We start from the raw sequence: 24,038 nt of genomic DNA on the forward strand, positions 1-24,038 counted from the left end.
AGTGTCCCGAACGAGCCCCGCCGGGTCCGAAAAAGTGGATTTTGAGAAAACGCACTCAAACGGCAAAACTCCATGAACAAAAAAGATTCAAAATGAGAAAATATGAACAACGAAAGAAACAGCGTCAAAAACTGAGTCCCTAGTATAAAGTTATGCCCCAAAGAAGTTCGGCGGCAACCGGGTCCAGAAGCTCTGAAACTGGAAAAAAAACGACCAGAAGGAAATTTTATGAATTTACGAGTCAACAAAAAGTGAAAATGAATCCCGTACGAGGATCCAGGCTCCAGACGAGGTATTTTGCAATAACTTTCGTTAATTGCACAATGGCCCTTACAAAAAGGGTTAACTGCGAAACTGCCCTAGAATGAAAATATCTTCCAAAAGATATTTTCTTAGATACCACTGAAATAAAATATCTTCAAAAGATATTTATGAAAAACACCCCAAGAAATGAAAAAGATTCTAAAGAATTGTGCATCCATACCCCTATGGACAGCGGGAGCAACCAGAGTACCTTCTTACAAAAGTAAAGATACGTATTTCGAGAAAACCACTGAAGATGAAGACACGTGAAGTCAAAAGCTAACTCCGAGCACGAAAAGTGAGATTGTGCCAAAAACTGGTAAACGGAGATAAGACAGAATAGGGAAAAAGACGAAATGGTGCATAGTGTCCGAAAAGTGAAAATGCGAAAATGACTTGGTCCTCAAAGGAAGTTGTCAATCCACACGAAAGAGTCTCAAAAACCATTTTCGAGCTCTCGAGAAGACACTATGTGACAAGAAACAGAGCTCAAAAAAGAAAATTAAACGGAAAAAATTTATCCGTAAAATTTCAGGAAAAAAGAAAGGAAGACAAATGACCGGATCGTTACATTTTCAGACATTAATGAAGAATAGACAAACCCCAAATCAGCAAAAATGAGAAAAAAGTTGGTCTGCAACTAGAAACGTGAAAAGCAAACAGTTCCATATGGCAATGAACTCCGTAACAGATCATACATAACTATTTGATTTATACAATCTTATAAATGAGATTTCTTTGTAAGGTTGGATTGGAGATAAGATACTACTCTCTTTTCGATGTTAAAGAATTTGACATAAATTTTGTTAATTCGTTAAATTTTTTTAGCGAATTACCAAGCCATTTATAATATTCTTATACCATTTTAGAAAAATAATTTATAACTAACATCATAACTAAATTTTATATAGTGTAGGAACACATTTGTAATAAATATCATAACTTATTTCATTCAATGTAACTTAGATTTGTAAATTTAACCAAAGTCAAAGGAAAACCAACCTTATATCATTACTAACATCATAACAATTTCATAACTAACATCATAACTAAATTTTATATAATGTAGGAACACATTTCTAACATGAATCACAACTTTTATATAAATCACATTATATATATTAAAATATATATATACAAATTTTATATTGGTGTTATTCAGTACTCAAATATACGTATAACAATATATTATATACAAAAATATTTTATTTAATTCATTTTCATTAAAATTACAAATCTTAAACATTGATTATGTATCGGTACAGTTCAGTATCCAAATATAAATTAATTTTAGGTTTTAGTGTTTTGAAATAATTGACTAATTATACAGATTTTAGAGTTGTGGAAGTTAATTTTTTTAACGTGTTAGAAAAATATGTTGATGCTATATGCAATTCATATATGATAGATGTTTTAAAAAGTTATAATAATAATAATCTGATCTCTCCAACTTTTGTATTATATGTTGTTACAAAAAGTAGGTGATGAAATATGCAAATCTTCCTACATATATGTTGAAAATATTTGTGATTCTTACTATTAATCTAAGAATTGTGAAATTGAGTTGTGGAAGCTAATTTTTTTAATTGTGTTAGGAAAATATGTTGATGTTATATGCAATTCATACATGACACATGTTTAAAAAAGTTGTAATAACAATAATTTGATGTAGAAGTTAATTTTTTTTAACGTGTTAGGAAAATATGTTGATGTTATATGCAATTCATACATGATATATGTTAAAAGAAAGTTGTAATAATGATAATTTGATCTCTTCAACTTTTATATTGTATGTTGTTACAAAAAGTAGGTCATGGAATATGCAAATCTTCCTACATATATATTGAAAGTATTTGTGATTCTTATTATTAATTTAGAAATTGTGAAATTGAATTGTGGAAGTTAATTTTTTTTAACGTGTTAGGAAAATATGTTGATGCAATATGCAAGTCATACATAATACATGTTTAAATAATTTGTGAACATAATAAATTGATCTGTATGCTGTTAGAAAATGTATGTGATGAATCCAACTTTCAAATTTTTTGATTACCAATAATCACCACTAGATTGCCGTCATATAAGATAAATTTGATATATCATTATGAATAAAGTTACAAGAAATTCAAAATAACAACCTAATGTTTATAATGATCGAAGCTTCAGCTTCTCATGGACTATCGGAATTTTTTAGGGGGAATCTCTCCTCGGAAATTTTAGCTTCTCGCTAGAATATATGGTGATTTTTCCGACTAGATCTTATTTTGTTTGTTTCATAATAGGCTTTCTTTGAATAGAGAGATCCTTTTGCTTATTTGTACGTCCTCAATTCAGCTTCTTCGCCGAATAATCTAACTTGCTCTGTTTCTTCACCGGATAATATGACTTGCTCTGCTTCTTGAAAATCTTTATGTTTATGTGTAACAAAACTCTCTTGGTTGCCTTGTCTGGATTGTTACTAATGATCTTGGATGATGTTGTGTTTTGATATTTCAAATTTCAGAGAGGGATTTCCTATTTGATTTTTCCGATTCAGTATATATTGTAGAGTTTTGGGAGGAATGTCAACTTTCCTTTTGAGGGGCGAGGGGAATTACATGTACGAGACAAAGTGAAGTAAATATATATTTAACCCATTTGCCAACTCAGCAATTTACCCCTCACTGGACAATTTCCAGTTACCCCTTGCTACCCCTTGCTGGACAGTTTCGAGTGAGAGGGGCAATGGAGACAATTTTTGTCCCATGAAGAATTGACGAGAATTAAAGCTCTCTGACATGTGACCCTGTTTGAGTTTTGCTGAAATCTGTGTCTAATGGCTGAAACTGAGGAATTTTGAGAAGCGGAGTTGCTGAATTGGGGAGGGTTCTTTGGCTACAGTTGCTGAAAGTAGGGAATTTAAGAAGGTTTGACTAGGTTTGAAAATATTTGACCAAATTTGAAAATAGTTTGAAAATTTTCAGTTGGATTCAATAATTGGAAGAAAAAAGAAAGAAGATGAAAGGCATGTGTTTTTAAAAACAAGTATATTTTCTCTTAATTCCTACAAATAAAACAAACATTTTATTTATTTTCTTTTCAAACACCCAGCGTTGCCTATGATTCTATGAAGCTTGTTCAGACAAGTCCATTACCCTGAGCGTTCCAATGAAAACTATACATTTTCTTAAACTAGTAAATGTGATTGTTAAAAAATCATCCAGCTTGTGGCCCATATTGGTCGGACCATTCCGGAATAGGCTGGTACACCGCTGGAACAAGGGGTGTGGAAAAATATAAAGCATCGATAAATCCATGTGATTCCGTTCAATTAGATGATGTTATGTAATTAAAAAACGGAATAAAACCGACACATTTAATTACATAAAAGCATCCTCACAATGAGCTTAATCCTCTGTTCTTACAGCAAGTGTGTTGTACAAGAAGAACAGCCACGATTACGCACACGTGCACCACCATCACATACATTTAATTCAATGGAAGCACAAAAGGATTGCTAGTAGTATCCCGCCACGAGGGAGCTCAATCACACCAAGTGCTCACTCAAAGAGAACACTACTAACTTCACATTCTCCCCCTCAAGAGTTGGGAAACAAAATAGCTTGCAATGCATGATCCTCCAATCAAAAAGAAAATTCCATCTACGACATATACAGCAACACTGAGAACAGCCTGTGAACAAGCACTCAAGTTTGAATGTACCCTCTCAGCATCCTTCTTTAACTAGAAACACACTGATTGATGGCCAACATATACAACTTCTTCTATATGGACATCACAGATTAAAATATATGTGACAGGTTCAATAGTCTCTACTTGTTCTCATAAGGTACAAAAACTATCCTTACTAAAACAAAAATCGTCATCTCCTTAATAACATCAAATTGCAATGACACCTTTGCAACCAAGGATCATAATCCAGTGGTATATCCTCAAATTTCCAAAGTTAAAAAGAGTTTCCAAAGTGAAAAAAAAAAAGTAAAAGGGTACAAGTCCCTGTAAGAGAAAAACGTGCATGTATGTTATTTGCAGGGAAAATATAAAAAATAAACACCTTTCCAGACTAATTATAGGCATGTTACTTACCACAAAATGCTGCCTCCATGTGACACCAGAAGGGCCCTCTAGTTTCGCCACCAAATTATAGAGATCCACCGCCATCTGTTACCTCGGATGGAATATAGGCACAGAATCTTAGCTACCTTTGAACCCCCTCCTCTTCAGGCTCTGGCGCTTGCTTTATAGACAATCTCTCTGATAACAAGGGTAGTAGAAGAATTAAGAAACATGATTAGGTAGCAATTTGATGAAGTGTCAACTTGTTTAAAGGGCCAATCTAGAGCCGAAGCAGCAAATACCAATAGAAATTCTGTAAGCGATATACCAGGACAGTTGGCACACATACAGGACTATTGGATGTTCTTGGTTCTTGAGGAGAACGAAGTTGCAATCATTTATTCCTGTTGGTACGATTGACTTTTAACTAGACAAATTAAGGAAGGCAATAGAAAAACAAGTTCAAATGTTCCTGAAATTTTGAAATGTTCCTGAGAATTTGGAATGTTGCTAAAACTTTGAAATGCCAAGAAAATCAGTAAGTGAAATAAAAATATCAAACTCCAATAATTTTTTTTTTTTTTTTGCCAAACAAGTTCAAAAATCATGAACCAAACTGAATGGCAGGTTGCAAAACTAAGCATGTGCACAAATGTCCTGACTGACCAAAAGTGATTGTTTCATCTGACTACTGTCAGACTCTAGATTGGCCCATCTTCAAAGGGGAATAATTGGGATTCCTACATACTTATCAGTTCATAAGTAACAATCATTGTAGTTCCATACAATGACATATTCAAAAAACGGGGCCCAAACCCTCTATAGAAGCCCCTCCATCCATCTTCTTTAAGGAGTGCCTTTGTAGTCTTGATTACTGAAGGTCTTCCAACGCCATAATCATCCATAACCTTCAATTTAAGTGGAGCAACATACCAAAAAGAAACATAAAATTAAACAATATATATTAGAGTTATTCCATAATTGACATATTCAACAAATCACCAGAACAAATAGCATTCTAAAATGAAAAGGTTCATTTTCCTTATGGCTGCAATGATGCACAAATAGAGAGGAAAAAAAATAAAACCATATTATGTTACCTGAAGTCGTGTCTTTACAGTGTCTATGGGAGTAGTAATAACTGAGGAACAAGCACCAGCTATCATTCCTGCTGTAGCCTGAACTCCCACCATTTTTATATGAGATGGTTTCTTTTCTAAATCATCTCTATAACCCAAGCTCCTAAAGTGAAAAGTAAAAAAGAAAGAAAATGTAAAAACATGTTTGAAAGTTATCAACAGAAGAAGTACATATTAGAATGCCAAAACAATTAGATATACCTCCAAATGATGTGTTGGGCAGCACCATAGGCACCCCACCAAAGTGCAGATGCTGGGGATTGGGTCACAGCTGTTAATCCAAAGCCTCTATACAAGCCACGAAATCCTTCAGCCTTTATCACTTTGCGTACAACATCAAGTGGGCCATTGCAAAATGTAGTGCCTGGAAGCCCTTGCACCATTAGCCTCTGGCAAATCTGAGAATACACCAGAATTTTGCGGACATCATGAAAGGTACATACCTACACATATTATTCAAAGACAAGACTGCTCTGGTTGTAATTAAAAGATGGAATTAGATTAACAGGAATGTATGTTTCTGGGAATGATTGCAAGTAGAACTGCATGTTGAATCAAATATGATTCCAATGATGGAGTACCCTGATGATAACAAATGGGAGGCACTATCTCTTGTTAATGGACTTTTTATTTCTTTTTATCTATAGACATCAGGTGATGAAAACAACCAGAAAACAAAATTAAGAAGTAATCTATATCTGGATGGGATTAGACATCGTGTTTTCTACAGAGTCACCTATTGAGCTTGATCTAAGCAAATGAGAGATTTTTAATGAAGAGTTAACTGCTGACAAATGGGAGACTCTGTCTCTTGTTAATGGAGAATTTTTTTTTCCCCCTTTTACTTTTTTCATCTGTAGCCATTGAGGGACTAAAACAACTAGAAAACAGAGTGAGAAGTGATCCTATATCAAGAAGGGTTAGCTGTGGCAGTGTTGTACAGAATAACCTATTGAGCTTGATCTTGGCAAAGGGGAGATTGAGCAGCACCCGTAAAAGCCAAAACCATAAAAATGTTGTTGGATGAGGACCACAATAATTGTAAAGATAATTTAACTGCTATGCCACAGATTATAGACCAATAATTTCTTACTATATTTTTTGAAAAATGATTTCCACAAATAAGAATTAAAAGTCTTTTTTTTTTTTTCTTTTTCTTCTTCTTTTCAGGACATGAATGAAGGTGTTTTCTAAAAATGTCTCCAGGATGCTTTCTGGTAACAAAACACCCCGACAAATACTGATTAACGCAAGAATTCTTATTTGCCCAAAATTTCTGTGTTACTGGAAACAGTATAAAATGACTTGCAGTTAAATAACAAGAAGAAAGAAAAATGTATGAGGTCGTGTCTGTACATCAGATGCAGATTACATTAATTTTTTTCCCCAATAAGTTGAATTGATTTATTGACTCGCATAGCATTAGAAGTTAAAATTTAAACATCTAAAATGGGGCCACCGAAAAATAGTATCCAGCAAAATGGCTGATGGTATGCAGACAGTTACAGTATGCCATGAAACGCAAACTATTTCAATTTTTTTGCTACCATTGTTTATGATGGCTTCATTTTCCATAATGGTATAATTGGAGAAGATAGACTTGCATCTACATGAAACCATATAAAAGAGAACTAGGATAAAAACCGTATAAAAGAGAATGGGGCAATTTTATTAAGCGGACACCCAAAGAAGATGGAAAAGAATAATTTACCTACCACATCCAGAGGCACAAAGTATGCACAGGATATTAAATTTGACAACATGCCTGCCGCTCCATTTGCAATGCCAATCCGTGTTGCTTCAGGCATATTAAGACCTTCAGTGTATTTCAGCATCATGTCTTTCGATACTTCAAGTGAAGTTAAAGCCAATACCCTGCCTGGCAATGATCCAACAGCGGACGTACCAAAGCCTCTAAAAATTCCAGGGACACCATCATTTTTCAGTATATCTCTGAATACATGTATTCCACGCATATGAGAGAGTCCAGAACCAGCTACTTGCATTCTAGTCTTTACAACAGCTGTTGGATGTAGTAAAGCCGACTGAGCAGTGAAGAGTATAGCTCCAATAATATGAAATCTTGTCTTATCCAACCTAAAATTTGAGGCCCAATTTGTTAACCAAAAAAAAAGGAGTCAGCTCCAGCTCTAGTTTCAAGCACAAGACGACTTCTTAGCACTTACATATATCATGAATGCAGTGTGTATAATTAAATTCAAAACTCAAATTTAATCCACCACTATGAAATCACTGAATAGAAAGAATACATGAATGTGTATTTTGTAGGAGATGTGGGTAGTTTTATTATTGTATAAAGTATTATAAATAGGAGTTTTCCAGCAAAGGAGGTTGGTTTCCCTCGAAGTAAACCATCTATGTAAATATTATATTTCTTTTCCTTTAAACCATCTATGTAACAAATATTTTACAACATCAAAAGGTAATTTAACATGCAAAATTCAAGTTTAAGTTCATGGTTGAGATGAATATCAATTATAAATTACAATCATGGCGAGCCAGATCCCATTGCCATCAGTCAGTTCTAGTGGCAGGGTTGAGTCAGGAATTGTACGTTTAGATTTGAATTGGTTTCTCTCTCCATAATTAAGTAGGATTTTTTTTATTTTTTTTTTTTATTATTATTTTTTTTTCACTAAATTTTCAACTCTATGTACGACATAGTCAAAATTAGATTAAGCAGTTATAACCTAATAATCAAACACAATATGTTCAAGACAAAATATGTATACATACAAAAATATATAAATATATGTGTGTGGAGAGAGAGACCTGTCCCAGTTGATGTCGGTATCGGCGAGGGCCAATCCCGGAGCAGTAATAACCTCGGTCTCCACCGACATTGTTAACCTTGCGCGCGCACCACTTCCCGTGGTTTAATCCCGGAGCAGTAATACTGGGTTTTTTATTTGCTGAAAAATACTTCTTACAGAGCTTGATTAGTTGATTTAGAAAAAAATTTAAAACAAAACCCATACATACAAGTTAGCAGTTGCAGAGATAGAAGCTTGAGAGTTGAGAGACAGCGCTGAAGCTTGCGAACGACGAACCCGAAATGGAACAGCGGGCGATGGAAACTGAATGATATGGGTTTTGATTTTTGGAACAATCTGAAATGATATGCCGATATGGGTTTTGATATAGGAAATAGGTTTTCAACTTTTGATTCTTGCAGACAGATAGATAGATAAACTAAGATATATGGGTTTTGAACTTGTGATTCTTGTAGATTTTGTAGTTTGCAATTGCAGAGAGAGAGAGAGAGGAAGTTCAGAGTTGAGAACGAAATAGAGATGGAGGCTATTGGGGAGGCTGAAATTATTTGCCCTAAGTGGCTCATCATCCATGGGCCTGTAAATTTTGAGACTTATATAAATTTATTTTTTAAAATATAAAAAGATATAATAGTAAATTTATTAAAATATTTTTTTTTTTTTTTTTTCAAACATGATCATTATTTATTCTTTTTATTTTTTTTTATTAATTAACAAATACGACAAATGGTTAAAATTATTCTTTCTAATTTTTTTTCTTCATTAATCAATCAATAAGGTTAAAATTATATATATATATATATATATATATATATATATATATATATATTTTTAAATCAATCAAATACAATTAAGGAATAAAATTATCTTTTATGTTTTCTTTTTTTGTCACTGTACCAAACATAGCCTAGACGTAACGTTGACTTGTGTTACCGACTTAAAAAATACTAATAAAATATCAAAAATCAAAAGCTCCAAAGTGGGCTTCGCAAATTGGCGCCTTCTCCCTCTCTCTCTCTCTCTTTGTTTTTTTTTTTTTTTTGGCAAATCTCTCCTTCCTTTTTGTTTTCTTTCATTTTTCCTTTTTTAATTCCTCGAATCAAAATCCTAATTCTTCTCTCCGTCTCTTCTGGTTCCATCAAAATCATACTTCTATTTTTATTTTTTTTTTCCTTTTTTTGAATTAAAACCCTAATTCTTCCCTCCTTCCCTTTTCTTTCCATGAAAAAACTTATTTTTTTTGCTTTTTCTAATTTCCTTTTTTGAATCAAAACTCAGATAAGTTATCTTTGGTCTGTATTGCTACCAATTACTTTTTCTGTAATTTCTCTTTTCTTTGCTGTTTTGTTTCATACCAAATATACTTTCATTTTTACTTATCAATTCCTTATTGAATCAAAATATGATGGTCATTAGATTGAGTTAACAATACTTTTTACCAAATTGAAATATCTTATATTTCTTTTAAAAGGAATGGACAAGACTTTCCTTCCTGAAAGAGTTGATTTTTCAAAAAGATTATCCTCTTGATCTACAAAATAATCTTACCATATTTCAGCCTTCAACGTGTGAACGTCCACATCCTCATCAAATGATTGAGATACCATTGGACCACAAGTTGCTTGGTCAGTTATAGTAAAAAACCAACAGTCAAACAATGTCACAAAAATACAAGCTTGAGTTTTGGTATAGTGCACATTTGATTATTCAAATAATTTAGGAATAAGAAGTACCTTAGTAATCTCACATATAAATATATATGGATTTAATTATGTTTGTTATTTGAGTGATTTTTTAACACACACACAAAAAGAGATTATCCCAAAAAATATATGTATATGGCTTTTTTTTTTTCCTTCTAATTATTAAGAAATTATATATTTAGTTATTCTCTAAAAATGAAACATTGTGTTCTTTGACAGAATTCCTAATACTTTTGTACCATTATGTTATCCAAAAAAAAAAAAAACTGGCAGAGTTTGGAATTAATTATCATTTACTCACTCAATATTTTTACTCTCAACAAAAGTATTCACATCATGTTGTATAATTAATGTCAAATATAAATGTATGTAAATTCAACATATTTATTATGTTGTTATTTGAAGTGAAATTTTGTCCATAAAAAAAGGAGAAAAAAAAGAAAAAAACCACTATCACATGTTAAGTTAAAGTAAGTTAGGGTAACTTTAGACAAACAAAATATTTGATATTTATCAAAATAATTAAGAATTTGGTATTAATTGTCATTTGCTCACTCAAAACCTTCACCCTAAAAAGAAGGTATTCACATGGTGTCATATACCTAATGTCACATATAAATGAATATGAATTCAATATATTAATTATGTTGTTATTTGAAGAAATTTTATAAATAAAAAAAAAAATAAAGGAAAAAAAAAACTACTGTCACATCTTAAGTTAAAGTAATTTGGGGTAACTTACAACAAACAAAATACTTGATGTTTACCAAAATAATGAAAAAATTGATATTAATTATCATTTACTCACTCAATACATTCATCCTCAAAAGAAGGTATTCACATTGTGCCGTATACCTAATGTCACATATAAATGTATATGAATTTAACATATTAATTATGATGTTATTTGAAGTGAAATTGTATCCAAAAAAGAAAAAAATAACACTATTAGATGTTCAATTAAAAGTAATTTGGGGTAACTTAGACAACAAACAAAATACTTGATGTTTACCAAAATAATGAAAATTTTAGTATTAATTATTATTTACTCATTTGGTTGCTTCACCCTTGAAAGAAAGTATTCACATCATGCCGTATAACTAATGTCACATAAATGTATTTGAATTCAACATATTAATTATTGTTAGGCACTAAATGTTATACATTTTTGTCCCTTAACTTTCATATTTTATTCTCTTACTTATAGTCTACAAGAAAAATGGCCTTTTTACTACGGGCGAAAAAGCTTCATACCACGGTTTTCGCCCGTAGTCTTTTCTGGATGATTTCTACAACGGGAAATGCCCATTGTAACAACCCGAATCCATGGGTCAGAGTCGTTATCCGGGTCCTTACCCGAACCCGAGGTCACTTAAGTCAAACTCCATCATGTCTAGGGTCAACACATCATCCTTGTGCCCTATTTATACTTATAAAATGTTTTAAACAACATTCCAAGACTCAGGGATACTTAAACCAAGGAAGGAAGAAAAGAACACAAAGCAGTACCATTTCGGTCGACCGAAATGGAGCTTCGGTCTGCCAAAATGGATTGCTGAGTTGTGAAAATGAAGGGAAGCCTTAGGTAGGGACTTTGAAATTGATCTCAACCTGTCCCAAAACACTTTGAAATGCATCATACTACTTTCATGGATGAAAACATCACTAATTCTTTACAATTACAACTTCATTAACCGTATTCATAACAGAAATATACATGATCTTTACAATTTGTCCAATTTACATCAAAATGGAGTCAAGGCTCAAAATTATATATTACAAGGCCATGCTACATAACTTAGTACATGTTCAAAATGACACTTTACAAAATGGAATTAAGTCCACAAAATGGTTGCAAAACATACACTTTCTATTCTCTTCACACTTGTGGTGGATTATCATCCGCCACCTCCTTTCCGTGACCTGAAAAATGTTAATATGAAAGGAGTGAGCATAAGCTCAGTAGTAGGTGCATAAGGCACACCTCTTGAGATCCCGTCAATCCACATGATGAATGGGAAATATAGAGGACGGGCTCATGCTACGTCGGGGGAAAAATAACCATAATACCACATCAATAAGCAAAGTTATAAAGGGATATGCCATACAATGGCATGTAATGCCATGCAATGTCACTCCCTATTTTCAAAACCATTTCCGTCATCATTTCCAAACTGTTAGCGAAACCCGTCCCATGGTGACCCCATGGCGGCATGTAATACCCCTAACTTTCAAAAAGATATAATCGGAATTTAAATTTTTATTTCTTGTGTATTTTAGTTGTTTACGTGGCTATGTGTTTATGTGGCTTTATGTTATATGTTTAAATGAATTACTTGTTTAATTATAAGTGTGTGCTTAAGTTTTAAATTAATTGTTGTATGAGTTTATTTGTTAATTGTTGTTGTGTTGATTTAAATGTAATTTTTAGTTGATTATTTAAATATGTGTTTTATTTTATTTTTAATTTAAAAATGAGGGATTTGGATTGTAGTAATGGATCAACAGTTAGGTCTCATGGACTATTGAAATAGAAGTTGTTTATAGGTACAAATAATTACCCATACAGTGTTGGTTGTATATATACTTGAGTATATATGTTTAGGAGGATAAAATATTATTATTATTAATTATTTATTTGTATGATAATAATAGTATTATTATGTTAATAGGTTATATATATATATATATATATATATATATATATAAATTATATGTATATATTAGATTAGCACGTATAGGGCTGTATATGTCATTATATTTCTATGTTATTTTATTTTATTTTATGATTAGCCGACTTATTAGTCGTAGGTTATGAATAGGATTAGGGTTTTGTTAAGCCTATATAAATATAACCTTATGTATCTGCCAAGGGTTTAGAACCCTATTCACGGAGCAGTGGAGGCAGAGAGAATTACAGAGAGGTTTGAGAGAAAACTGAGAGGAAGAATTAGGATTTGGCTGGGAACAAGGGGCTGAACTAAGGAGAGGCTATTGGGGCTTGTTCGTGGGTTGAACCTAGGGTAACAAAGGAGTTGACGATAATTAGAGGTCGCCGGAAAGTCTAGACAGAGGACGGTTAAAGGTTTTAATTCAAAACCTAGAGGCAAGTTCTATTTCTTGCTCTTTTCCTTTGGCCTGTATTCTGTGCATGCCTAGGTAGATTCCAAGAACTAAATGGATATTAATAATGATTAAGTATGCATGTTAATTCGGGTTTTAAACTGTATTCTATGTGTTGATTAATTGAAATTTAATTGTTGATCAAATTGTTTCATATTCTGTTTTACATCTTGTATTGATGCATACTGAATTTATGTGTTATTCTGGAGGATACGGGACATTGTTGGAGCTCTAGGAACTTAAACAAAACATTATAGAGGGTTATTTAACATCATCAGAGGCGAAGACGATGACATGAAGCAGGGATAAAGCCGGCTCCCAAGGGAATGGAGCTGATTCCCTAAGTTTTTTTGACCACGGCTCCCTGTGAGAGAGAGAGTCAGCTTGTAATACCCCTACTTTTCAAAAGGATAAAATGGGAATTTAATTTTGATTTTTATTGCATTTTTATTTAACTAAGTGACTTATGTGCTTATTTGACTAATTGTGTTCATTGTATTTGTTTAAATTAATTGATTGATTAATTGTGTGTTTAAATTAATATTGTCTAATTGTGTATTTATTTTATTATTTATTTGACTTGAAATTGAATGTGTGTTCTAAGTGATATATTTAGTCATACTTATTTATTTGTTTTCCTTAATGTTGTTTAAGTGTAATTAATTAATTAGTTAGTTAATTGTATTACAGATATACGTATTATGAAAGTAACTGTTGTGGTCACTTGTTTATTACAATGTTTGGGTGACAATTAGGTTTAGGGTGTTATGATTAAGTAATTAGGTAGCCGACTTATGGTTAGGCTGGACTTCGGATTAGGATTGCTGGATTTGGGATTAGGGTTTCAGAGGAGTCTATATATATAGAGCGATATATGTTGCAAGGGTTTTTGGGAGAAAACCCTATTCACGTAGGGGTAATTTGAGAGAAAAAAAAAAAACAGAGATACATACAGAGGGTTGTATACACTTCAATGTATATATTCTTGTGTAGTCTACTAGGGTTAAAATAAAACCTTATTCACGTAGTATTAATCTGTGAGGCTAAGGAGGAAGAATAGAGGAATGGAACAATGGTCAGAAGAGGGAGCAGTCTAAGAGAATTCTGAAACTTAGAAACGATGCTGCTGTAAGGTTTTAAAACGAAATCTAAAGACAAGTTTCATTCTATTTCTTTCCTATAAACTTGTGTTTTGTGCATTCTTTATAGTCTCCAGGAATTAAATCAATTGTTAAAACATGGTGGTTGATGTATATTATACCAGACGGTAATCTGTTTTGGTTAAAAGTACTGAAATTGGTTCTTGCTTAAACCTATGTTGATTTTGGTTTTAAACTTCTGTAAATTAATTCGTAAAGGAATCCAAGGAGTTTCTAGGATGGTTTGGACTATAATTTAACACTGGAAACTTAAAAATGGAAATTTGATACAAGATTATCAGACTGTAAAGTTTGTTGTGTCTAATGAACTGAAATCTGTTTCTTGCTTAAACTATGTTGTGTTTGGTTTTGATTTTTGTCAATTTGTTGACACTGGAATATGAGGGGTTCCTAGGGTTATTTAGACTCTGAATGAACCATGAAACCTTAAAAAAAATTCAGAACTAAAGCTTGGAGGTCACCGGTAGCAGAGAGGTGAAGTAGAGGAGTAGAGAAGGCTCACAGTGGGAGAGAAAAGGCTCCAGATTTGTGGGAGCCGTCTCCCCCTTCAAAGAGCCGGCTCCAAGGGGTTAGGGAGCCTGCTCTAAGTGGTAAAGATCCGGCTCTAAAGGGTTAGGGAGCCTGCTCTAAGTGGTAAAGAGCCTGCTCTTTGATTTTAGAGCAGGCTCCCTTGGTTGGGTTCAGGTTAGACGTGGTTTGGATACTGTTTGGACACTGTTTGGGATTTTAAATGGTTTCAAGGACTGGAATGAGAATTCTAAAATTAATTACAATGGATTTTAATCCCTCTAATTGTATAATTTGGTCCATAAGACAATTGGAATAAAAAGGGTAAGAATAAGCAAAGAATAAGCAACTTTGTACGCTGTTAACGGATAGGACGGACTAAATTGCTAAATCTTGTTTTAAAATTTTAACGGATTATAGCATGGACTTTAAACATGATATTATGTTAAGTTAGAGCCACACTTGATAAATTAATGTCTTTATATTCATGGATTTAACCATAGGAAAGTTTAACGGTGCAGGCTGTTAACGGAAGGAATGGGTTTAATTGCCCAGTTTAATTTCAGCAGTTTAACGAAGTATATATATCTTTATAAATTTTATTATGGTAGCATGCTAGGATCATTTATATATCATGTTTGATCTATGCATACGTTGGATATTAATTGATGAAATACAAATTTTGTTCTACGATATATGGATTTAAGCTTGGATAGTAATTGCTGTGATATTAAGCACTATTCTACAATTACTTGGGTTATAGTTTGGACTTAAATTTCTGAACTAATATTTAGGTTCTGTTAATTTAATTGGATGTTGGCCTGGAATTAATTGAAGAAAAAACTATATATATTTTCTGTCAATTACATAGATGGATGCTGGATTTTAACTTGGTGAATTATTAAACCTTGTCTCGTTAGTTACGTGGATGGATTCTGAATTACTAGTTAATGAACTGTTTTAATTATGTATATCAACTATTTGGATTACGTGGATATGACTTGATGAACTGCTTAAAATGTTGCATCATTCGAGGATCATTTGCATTATATGTACCGGTATGGGACAGTGACATATCAATGATGGATTAGATCAAAAAACTAAGTCCTACTCCTTCATACATAATGGATTAACTAAAACAGTTAAATCCCACATGGATGCATGTCTTGTCAACTAAAACAGTTGAACGACATAATGGATATTTGTTTTATCTTTTTGCACTAGGAAGGAATTTATATATATACTTATGGTACCGTGATAGGAGTTTGAGTCTCCTGATCACGGTTAGGGTGCGTATATTACAAAGGTTAGATAGCTAGATATAGCTGATATTCCCTGGTAGGTCTAGGTACTTGGCCGCTGGAAAGCGTATTTTTATATCACCTTCTACCCAGGCTGAACTATGTTATAGGCTAGTGAGCATCCTATAGTGTGTATATATATATATGGACTATTTTAGATATTGCCGAGCTATCTATGAATATCTGCGTATCGGGTTTATGTACGGATTATAGTAGGATGGAACTTGCATGTGGGCTTGACCCACCTTTATTTTTCAGGTGTTCGTGAGTATCAGGCTTAGGGCTTGATCGTGGTGATGCAGATACAGTTACTCACTCTTCCGACTACAAAGGATTTTCTTTCTTATCTTAGTTTTGGATTTTATTTTTGTAAACAGTTTACCAGTTGGAATTATTAGGGGTCCATTAGATGGATTCCCGAGTTGTACGGATTTGAATGATTTAAGTGATATTAATTTATTATTTAAAGTTTGAGGATTTTTATTTTAGATTTCTTTCCGCGTATTATTAGTTTATTCTTAATTCAGTTTTATTCCTGCTTGTTTACATATTAATTGGCTGGTATCCCTCGGATCTGTGCTGGGACTTGATCACCCGTGGCTCTAGATTGAGGGGTATCACACGGCTCCATGGATTGAGAGAGCCAACTCCCTAAGTCACAGAGCCGGCTCCTAAGGTAGGGGAGCCGGCTCCCATTGGTTCAGAGCAAGCTCTCATGCTTAAAGGTGTATTGGACGTGGTTTTGGGTACAGTTTTAATATTTTTGGAGTTCCTAAACTGTTCTGGGTTATTATTAAGAATTCTAAACCTTGTTTCATGATATATTAAAACCCCATATTGCATAATTAATGTCTATATGTTAATGGATTGAGCAATATAAATGCTTGAACAATTTTGCATACTGTTAAAGGATATGAGGATTTAATTGCTTAATCTAATTTTAGCAACTTAAATGATTGGGACAGGATTTTTAAATCTGTATTGAATGCATAATAAGGTCATATACTTATTATATTTTATTATGCTTATTCTGGATTTTAATTTATGAACTATTAAATTATGCTCTGTCAACTACATGGATGTTATTCTGGATTTAAATTGATGAACTATTAAATTATGTTATGTCAATTACATGGATGTTATTCTGGATTTTAAATTGATGAACTGCTTTATTTGTTTTATCAATTATTGTATTGATTATGGATTATATGCACCGGTATAAGACGGTTGCATATTAGGTATGGATTAGATCAAAACGCTAACTCCAACCTATTCTGAAATAGGGAATGGATTAACTATAAAAGTTAAGTCATATCTATATACTCAAGTCAGGTCAACTAAAACAGTTGAATGATATATTAGATGTTTGTTTTTATATTCTGCATTAGGAAGGATATTATATATATATGATTATGGTACCTCAATATGAGCTTGAGTCTCAGAGTCAATGGTTAGGGCGCGTATATGCAGTGGGACGTATAGCTGACTATGATGGTTTGATGTGTACCCTGCTAGGTCTAGGTACTCATGCCCACTCCAGATGCGTTTTGCATGATGCCTACTAGTCAGGTTGAGACTGGCCTGTAGTCTAGTGAGAGTCCTGTAGTGTGGATATATATATATATATATATATATATATATATATATACGGACTATATAGTTATTGTTGAGTTATCTAAGATGTATATGCGTATCGGGTCTCTGCTTGGACTTTAGTAGAGTAGAACTTGCATGTGGGCCTGACCCACCATCATTTTTCAGGTATTCGTCAGGAGTAGGAATTGTTCGTATTGAGCAAAGATCGTTTACTTCACTCTTTTGGATTATTTACATAGAAGTTTTCTTTATGTTTTCAGTATTCTGATATAGTCACTTGTTCAGTTGGGATTTTCTAGGGGTCCACATAGTGTGGATTCCCGAGTTGTATTAGTAATGAAGGATTGGGTGTACCAGAATATTTTCTTATTTATAAAAATTTATTTTGAGGATTTCATTAATGGATTATCGTTTTAATTTTCTTTCAGCAAATTTTATTTATTCCTTTTTATCATATTCGTGTTCTGTGTTCGATTAGTGCCATTTGTTTTTTATATCCTTGGGTGTTCGGGCATGGGCTTGGCCAACCCGCATCGGGAAATCCGAAGGTATCACACGGCACGAGAGGAGGATTGGCTAACTGTCCCTGACCCATAGTAACCCCCTGGTGTCATTTGGGGCCCAGGTAACTCAACCATACTAAGACAATTTCCCCTAGTCCCTTCTAGGCCTCACTAACACCACTGCCCTTAGGTGACCCCTAGGCGATCAGGTTTTCGCAAAAAACCCTTTTCAAAACCTTTTTCCCAAAATCCGTTTCATTTCTTTCAAATCAATTTTTCCCATTTCATGCCCAATGATATGCATGAATGTCAATGTTTTCCAATGCCATGTTAAATAAAGGATGTTTACAATTCGCAAGTCAACATAGGATTTTTATATTTCACAAATCAACACACTTTCATATTTCAAATTCAAGCAAATTAAACACAATAAGTATGGAATAAAATCATTTAAACATGCTTTCTCAAACAACATCAACTACAAACACATAATCATATCTCAAATATAACATTTAGCAAATATCTCATGAAATATATACAAATTAAACATGTTATAACACAATTTATGAAGGAGTAATTTACAAAAATCCAAGAGAATGTAAATTAAACACCATTACCTCAAAATGATGAAAAACTCCCAAATCTAAGCCCTAGGTTCGAAATTCAAGGATTGGCCAAATGATGGATTGCTTATACTCACACGTAAATCTCGACAAGCTCTCCGTTTTGCCGTAAACAGCACCAAAAATCTCCTAACGGTTGGAGATTAATTGAGATTTGAAGCTTTGTGGAAAAAAGAAAAGAAAAATGAAATAAAAAGGGGGGAGGAGAGATGGTGCCAAGGAGAGAGAATGAGAGAGAGAAAATGTGAGGCTAAGTGGCTTCTTGGCCATACAAATTACATTAGTGGTGGGTTCCACCACTAAAATCCACTTTTTGACTTTTCTTTTTAAATTTACTACCACACACACATACATATGCACACAAACTACAATAAAACCACATATAACACATCAAATAAAAATAAATGATATGGAAATGGATCCCAAATAAAAACCCCATATGCGACAATTCCGGTAGCGGGTCCCACACAGGACTTTTCGGCCCGAAAAACGAAAAAATGCCGAAATGGTGACCGTTGCACTTCTAAGAGTCCTAAACTCAATGGAATGCTCCAACCAACTATTGGACACACTCCACGATGTTCGGTACGCAAAAACGAAAAAAAATAAAAATGCCCTTGTAAATTCCAGAAAATGAAAAATGGCGAAAATCAGAAACATTATAATCTCCCCAACTTAAAAGGATTTCGTCCCTGAAATCAAGTTATACCTAGGGGAGAAAACAACGCTAGATACTTGGAGCAAACCTCCTATTCAAGCTCCCAAGTAGCCTCTTCAACTCTATAATGCCTCCAAAGAACTTTCACTAGCGGTATCGTCTTATCCCTTAACACTTTCTATCGTATGTCAAGGATCTAAACTAGTCCCTCTTCATTGGAGACATCCTCATCAATATCCCCAACTCAAAATGTGAAACGGATCTGGTTCATACTTCCGTAGCATCGACACATGGAAAACATTGTGGACCTTGTCCAACTATGGTGGCAATACAAGTCTGTAGGCTACCTTTCTTACACGGTCCAAGATCTCAAAAGGTCAAATGAATCGTGGCGATAACTTGCCACTCTTCCCGAACCTCATCAAACCCTTCCGTGGAGAAATGTAACGAGGACAATATCATACCATGTGGGGGAGTGGGTCATTACAAGAAACTCATAAAAAAACGTGGTCTCTGGTGCGACCGAGCATGTGCACAAAATAATGCACAACACTTTAGGTTTAGAAATAATGTCAAGTGGGCACCATATTTTAAAATTTATAAAACCACTAAACACTTATACTATGGAGTATGAAGTGAGCATGGATCGTCCCAAGAGATCTAAACAATTATAGGTTTTCCAGAATTGAATTCTACTTTAGTGCTTATGTGATTGCCAAAAGGGTTTTGTTTGTGATTAAAACTAATTTTAAACTAAATGATTGCAATAAAGAAATAGAGTTTAAGAGATTGGAAAGAGACTTAGGGTGTAGGATTCACCACTAAGCACATTCCCTAGCTCACTCACTTTCAACTAATTGGGGAAATAATACTATGTAATCTATATGTGGCTAACAAGTACAATGAAAAATGTAAACCATCAATTTCAAGCGTGAATCAACTACCTAATGACAATTAAACTAAGTGTAGTACAATTCACCCATTCAAAGCATGATTTATCAATCCAAGTTACAAATTTAACACACATTAATCTAGAAGATAATGCAATTGTGACAAAAGGTATGGAATTCAAACATAAGTATGGATGGTCTACTTACCTAATAATTGAATTGCAATTAAATTAATTAAACTTAAATTAAACTAATTAGACATGAATTTAAAACTAATTAGACAACAAATTAACCCTAACATGTAGTACCATCCATCAAATGGAAGCATTTTTCATCAATTTGAAACACAATTACAACTAAGCAATACCATGCATAGCCATCACAAGAATCAATTAACAAAGAATTCATGTGTAAAATTTGTTTATCAATCAACCACACATAAGACAATATGAGATTAATACAGATAATCAATTGGAAGAATTTAATTCATAATATTCAAGACTATACACTAATTACATAAATTAATCCCCAAAAAGTATGAAAAGAGAGAGAGAATATGTTACGTGCTTAGGGTTTATCCAACCCTAAGTAGAAGAATCAGCCACTCATGGTTGATGGAGTCGAAGACAGGACAATCCCCATCATCTGCTCCATCTTCTCTTGTAATACCCCTAATTTCAAAAGGGATAAAAATGGAATTTAAATTTTATTTTTGTGCATTTTAAATTGATTTTGTATCTATATGCTTATGTGTCCAATTGTTTGTTTATTTTAATTCATTGTGTTTTTTTTTTTAATTGTTTGTTTATTTTAATTAAGGGTGTAATTCTTTATTTGTTTGTTTATTTTAATTAATTATTTTATTTATTTTATGTGTTTTAAGTGATTCGTTGCTTGTTTATTTGATTTAATTAATGGGTTTTATTAAATTAATTATTTATTAAGTATTTAATTTTTGAACAGGGTAATTATGTAATTCCCATTAACTGGGGTTTTAGATACGTTTTAGTTAGGGTTTTTGGAGCCGTCTCATAAGCATCTGATATGTAACTAAACTGGGTTACTTTGTGGGCCGACGAAGTTAGGGCTCTGTGGATTAGGGTTTTAATCTTGCAATTAGAAATACCTCAGTATATGTTAAACCTAGGGTTACATATTGTCGTAGCTTTTACACGGAAAAGTCTGCCAAATAGAGAGAGTTACAGAGGGAGTTTTGGTGAGAACAGAGCTGTTTGTGAGAATTTCGACTGGGGTTCCAAGGTTTAACCAAGGAGAAGGAAGGAGCAGAGGTTCTAGGAGGTTAGACAAGTTTCAGTGGATGTCGGAAAAAAACTGAGACCAACGGCAACAAGGGTTTGTTTGCAAACCTATTTAGGCAAGTTCTATCTTCCTCTTTCCCTTTGGGCCGTGTTCTGTGCACCTAGATAATCTCTAGGGTTTAATCAAGCAGAAACTGGAATTGATATGTTTATTATGTGTTATATTATTGGTCTGTATGTGTTGAAATCAATATCTGTTACAGTGTATGTAAGTGTTGTTTCAGTTTTCTGTACTTTAAGCATATGGTTTCTATCGTAGCCTTAGTTTCTGTATTTGATTGCAACTCTTGTAGACACAATATAGGAACTCTACTGGGGTTATACAAAACTCATAGGGATGTTATTATTCTATTTTAAATACGTGTGCAATCTGTTCCGTTTCTATTTCTGCATATAGTTTCAGTTTTGATACTAAAAGCTTGGTAAGTTCAATAGCAACCTTAAGCTTTGTAATTGATTTAAATTACTGTAATCAAACCTTGGAGATGTTAATAGAGTGATAATAAACCCTTAAGATCAGTTTAAAAAATAAACAGAAGGGTAGGGACTGACCAGAGAACGAACATATAGGTAAAAACGGAGCAGAGATGAACTGGAGGCTCTCAAGAGGGAGAGAGCCGGCTCTAGAAAGTCAAGAGCCGGCTCCCCTTCAGCAAGAGCCGGCTCCTAGGGAATTGGAGCCGGCTCCAATAGGGGAAGAGCCGGCTCTTCCATTCCAAGAGCCGGCTCCAATTTGTTTTACGTCCAGAAAGTGTTTTCTAGGGCTCTGTTTGGCGTTTTGAGCACTGTTTGAGCTTTTGAGTGATTCTAATGAACTGTAGGGACTTAACAGAGGATCTAAGTAGTTAATTTTAAGTGTTATTAAACTTATTGTTGCATGGTTTAAGTCTTTAAGACAAAGGATGAAGCAGTGTAAAAATATATAACGGTGTATGCTACTAACAGAGAAAGGAACTAAATGGCTTGATTAAATTTTAGAAATTTAATGAGATTTCACGGGGGGATTAAATAGTTAATTTTGGGTGTTATTAAGACCCTAAATTGATTTAAGGTTAATTCTAAATTAACGGATCAAACTGTATAACACTTATGTACAATTGTATAGGGTTGGTGGATGGATGAAGTTTTAAATGCTTAAGCTTATTTTTAGGCATTCCAGTGGGATGTAATATATTTATAAAATGGTCTTAAATATATTATAGGGTCATTGATGTGTTAGATGTGATCTATGCAGGCTCTGGATGTTAGTTGTTGATTTATTAAATCATCTCCTGCAACTATATGGTTAATTGTTTGGATTTAAATTGCTGAAACATTTAAAAATCTTCTGTAATTAATTGGATATTGGTTTTGGATTTTAAATTGCTGTACTATCATTCATAGTCTGTAATTTACATGGTTTTGGTTTTAAGTTGTTGAAATACTAAATACTATTCTGCAACGATGTGGATGGTTGGTTTTGGACTATAAATTACGCGCTTATTATTTATGCCTTGTAATTTACCTGGATATGGAGGATTGTATGCACCGGTATGGGACGGTGGCATACTAGGTATGGTTTAGCTAAAAATGTTAATTCTTGCCTTATGGATTTTAAATTGGTGAACAGTTTTACATGTTCTATCAGTTATATGGATTTTGTGGATTATATGCACCGGTATGGGACGGTGGCATATTGGGGACAGACTAATTCAGAATACTCAGTCCTACCTATTTTGGGAAGAAGGGTACGAATTATAAAAACATAATTCTCCTTATATTTAAGTTTGTGCAGTTGAATAAACTGAATGACTTACTGGATCTCTTATAAGTCTGTGCAGCTGAATAAGCTGAACGATTTATTGGAGTTCCTATGGATGGATTTGAATGGACTTTAAATATATGGTTATGGTACCACGAGATGGGCTTGAGTCTCAGACTCGTTGGTTAGGACGCGTATATGCAGTGGATGCGTAGCTAGCTATAGTAGGTTGAGGTGTACCCTGTTAGGTCTAGGTACTCATGCCCACCTTTGGGTGCGTTTTCGCATGTTGCCTTCTATTCAGGTTGAGACCCCTATTGTAGTTCAGTGAATGTCCCATAGTGTGGATATATATATGTATGGACTAGATAGATATTGTGAGGTATCTACGGTGTATCTGCGTATCGGGTCACTATATGGATTGCAGCTAGATTAGAACTTGCTCGTGGGCCTGACCCACTCTTCTATTATTTTTTTTCAAGTGTTCGTCAGTCCAAGCAGTAGAGCTTGATCGTGCTGAGCAGATACAGTTATTCACTGCACCGATGGCATAGGATTCTATTTCATGTTAAGACTTGAGTTTTATTTCCAGTTCTTTTGAATACAGTTGGGATTTGAATA

At 33.6% G+C, this 24,038-nt stretch overlaps 1 protein-coding gene across 2 annotated transcripts; it reads right to left on the bottom strand.

Moving 5' to 3' along the window:
• Window positions 1-3,641: 3,641 nt before the first annotated feature.
• Window positions 3,642-8,871, bottom strand: LOC132284082 (uncharacterized). 2 transcript variants are annotated; one of them, XM_059786185.1, is made up of 7 exons: window positions 8,292-8,868; window positions 7,214-7,595; window positions 5,700-5,896; window positions 5,460-5,601; window positions 5,108-5,267; window positions 4,390-4,557; window positions 3,642-4,299 (listed from the first exon to the last, which is right to left on the bottom strand). In XM_059786185.1, the coding sequence occupies exons 1-6, from the start codon at window positions 8,360-8,362 to the stop codon at window positions 4,502-4,504; spliced, it is 1,008 nt and encodes a 335-aa protein (XP_059642168.1). In that variant the 5' UTR covers window positions 8,363-8,868; the 3' UTR covers window positions 3,642-4,299; window positions 4,390-4,501. The 2 variants fall into 2 exon arrangements, with proteins under 2 accessions (XP_059642168.1, XP_059642238.1); XM_059786255.1 differs by lacking the exons at window positions 3,642-4,299; window positions 5,108-5,267 and having other exon boundaries at window positions 8,292-8,871.
• Window positions 8,872-24,038: the final 15,167 nt, after the last annotated feature.

This window comes from Cornus florida, unplaced genomic scaffold (assembly GCF_030987335.1).
Source record: "Cornus florida cultivar Cherokee Brave unplaced genomic scaffold, ASM3098733v1 CherokeeBrave_3.0.0_Hap2_Chr01, whole genome shotgun sequence".
In the NCBI taxonomy this organism is placed as follows: Eukaryota; Viridiplantae; Streptophyta; class Magnoliopsida; order Cornales; family Cornaceae; genus Cornus; species Cornus florida.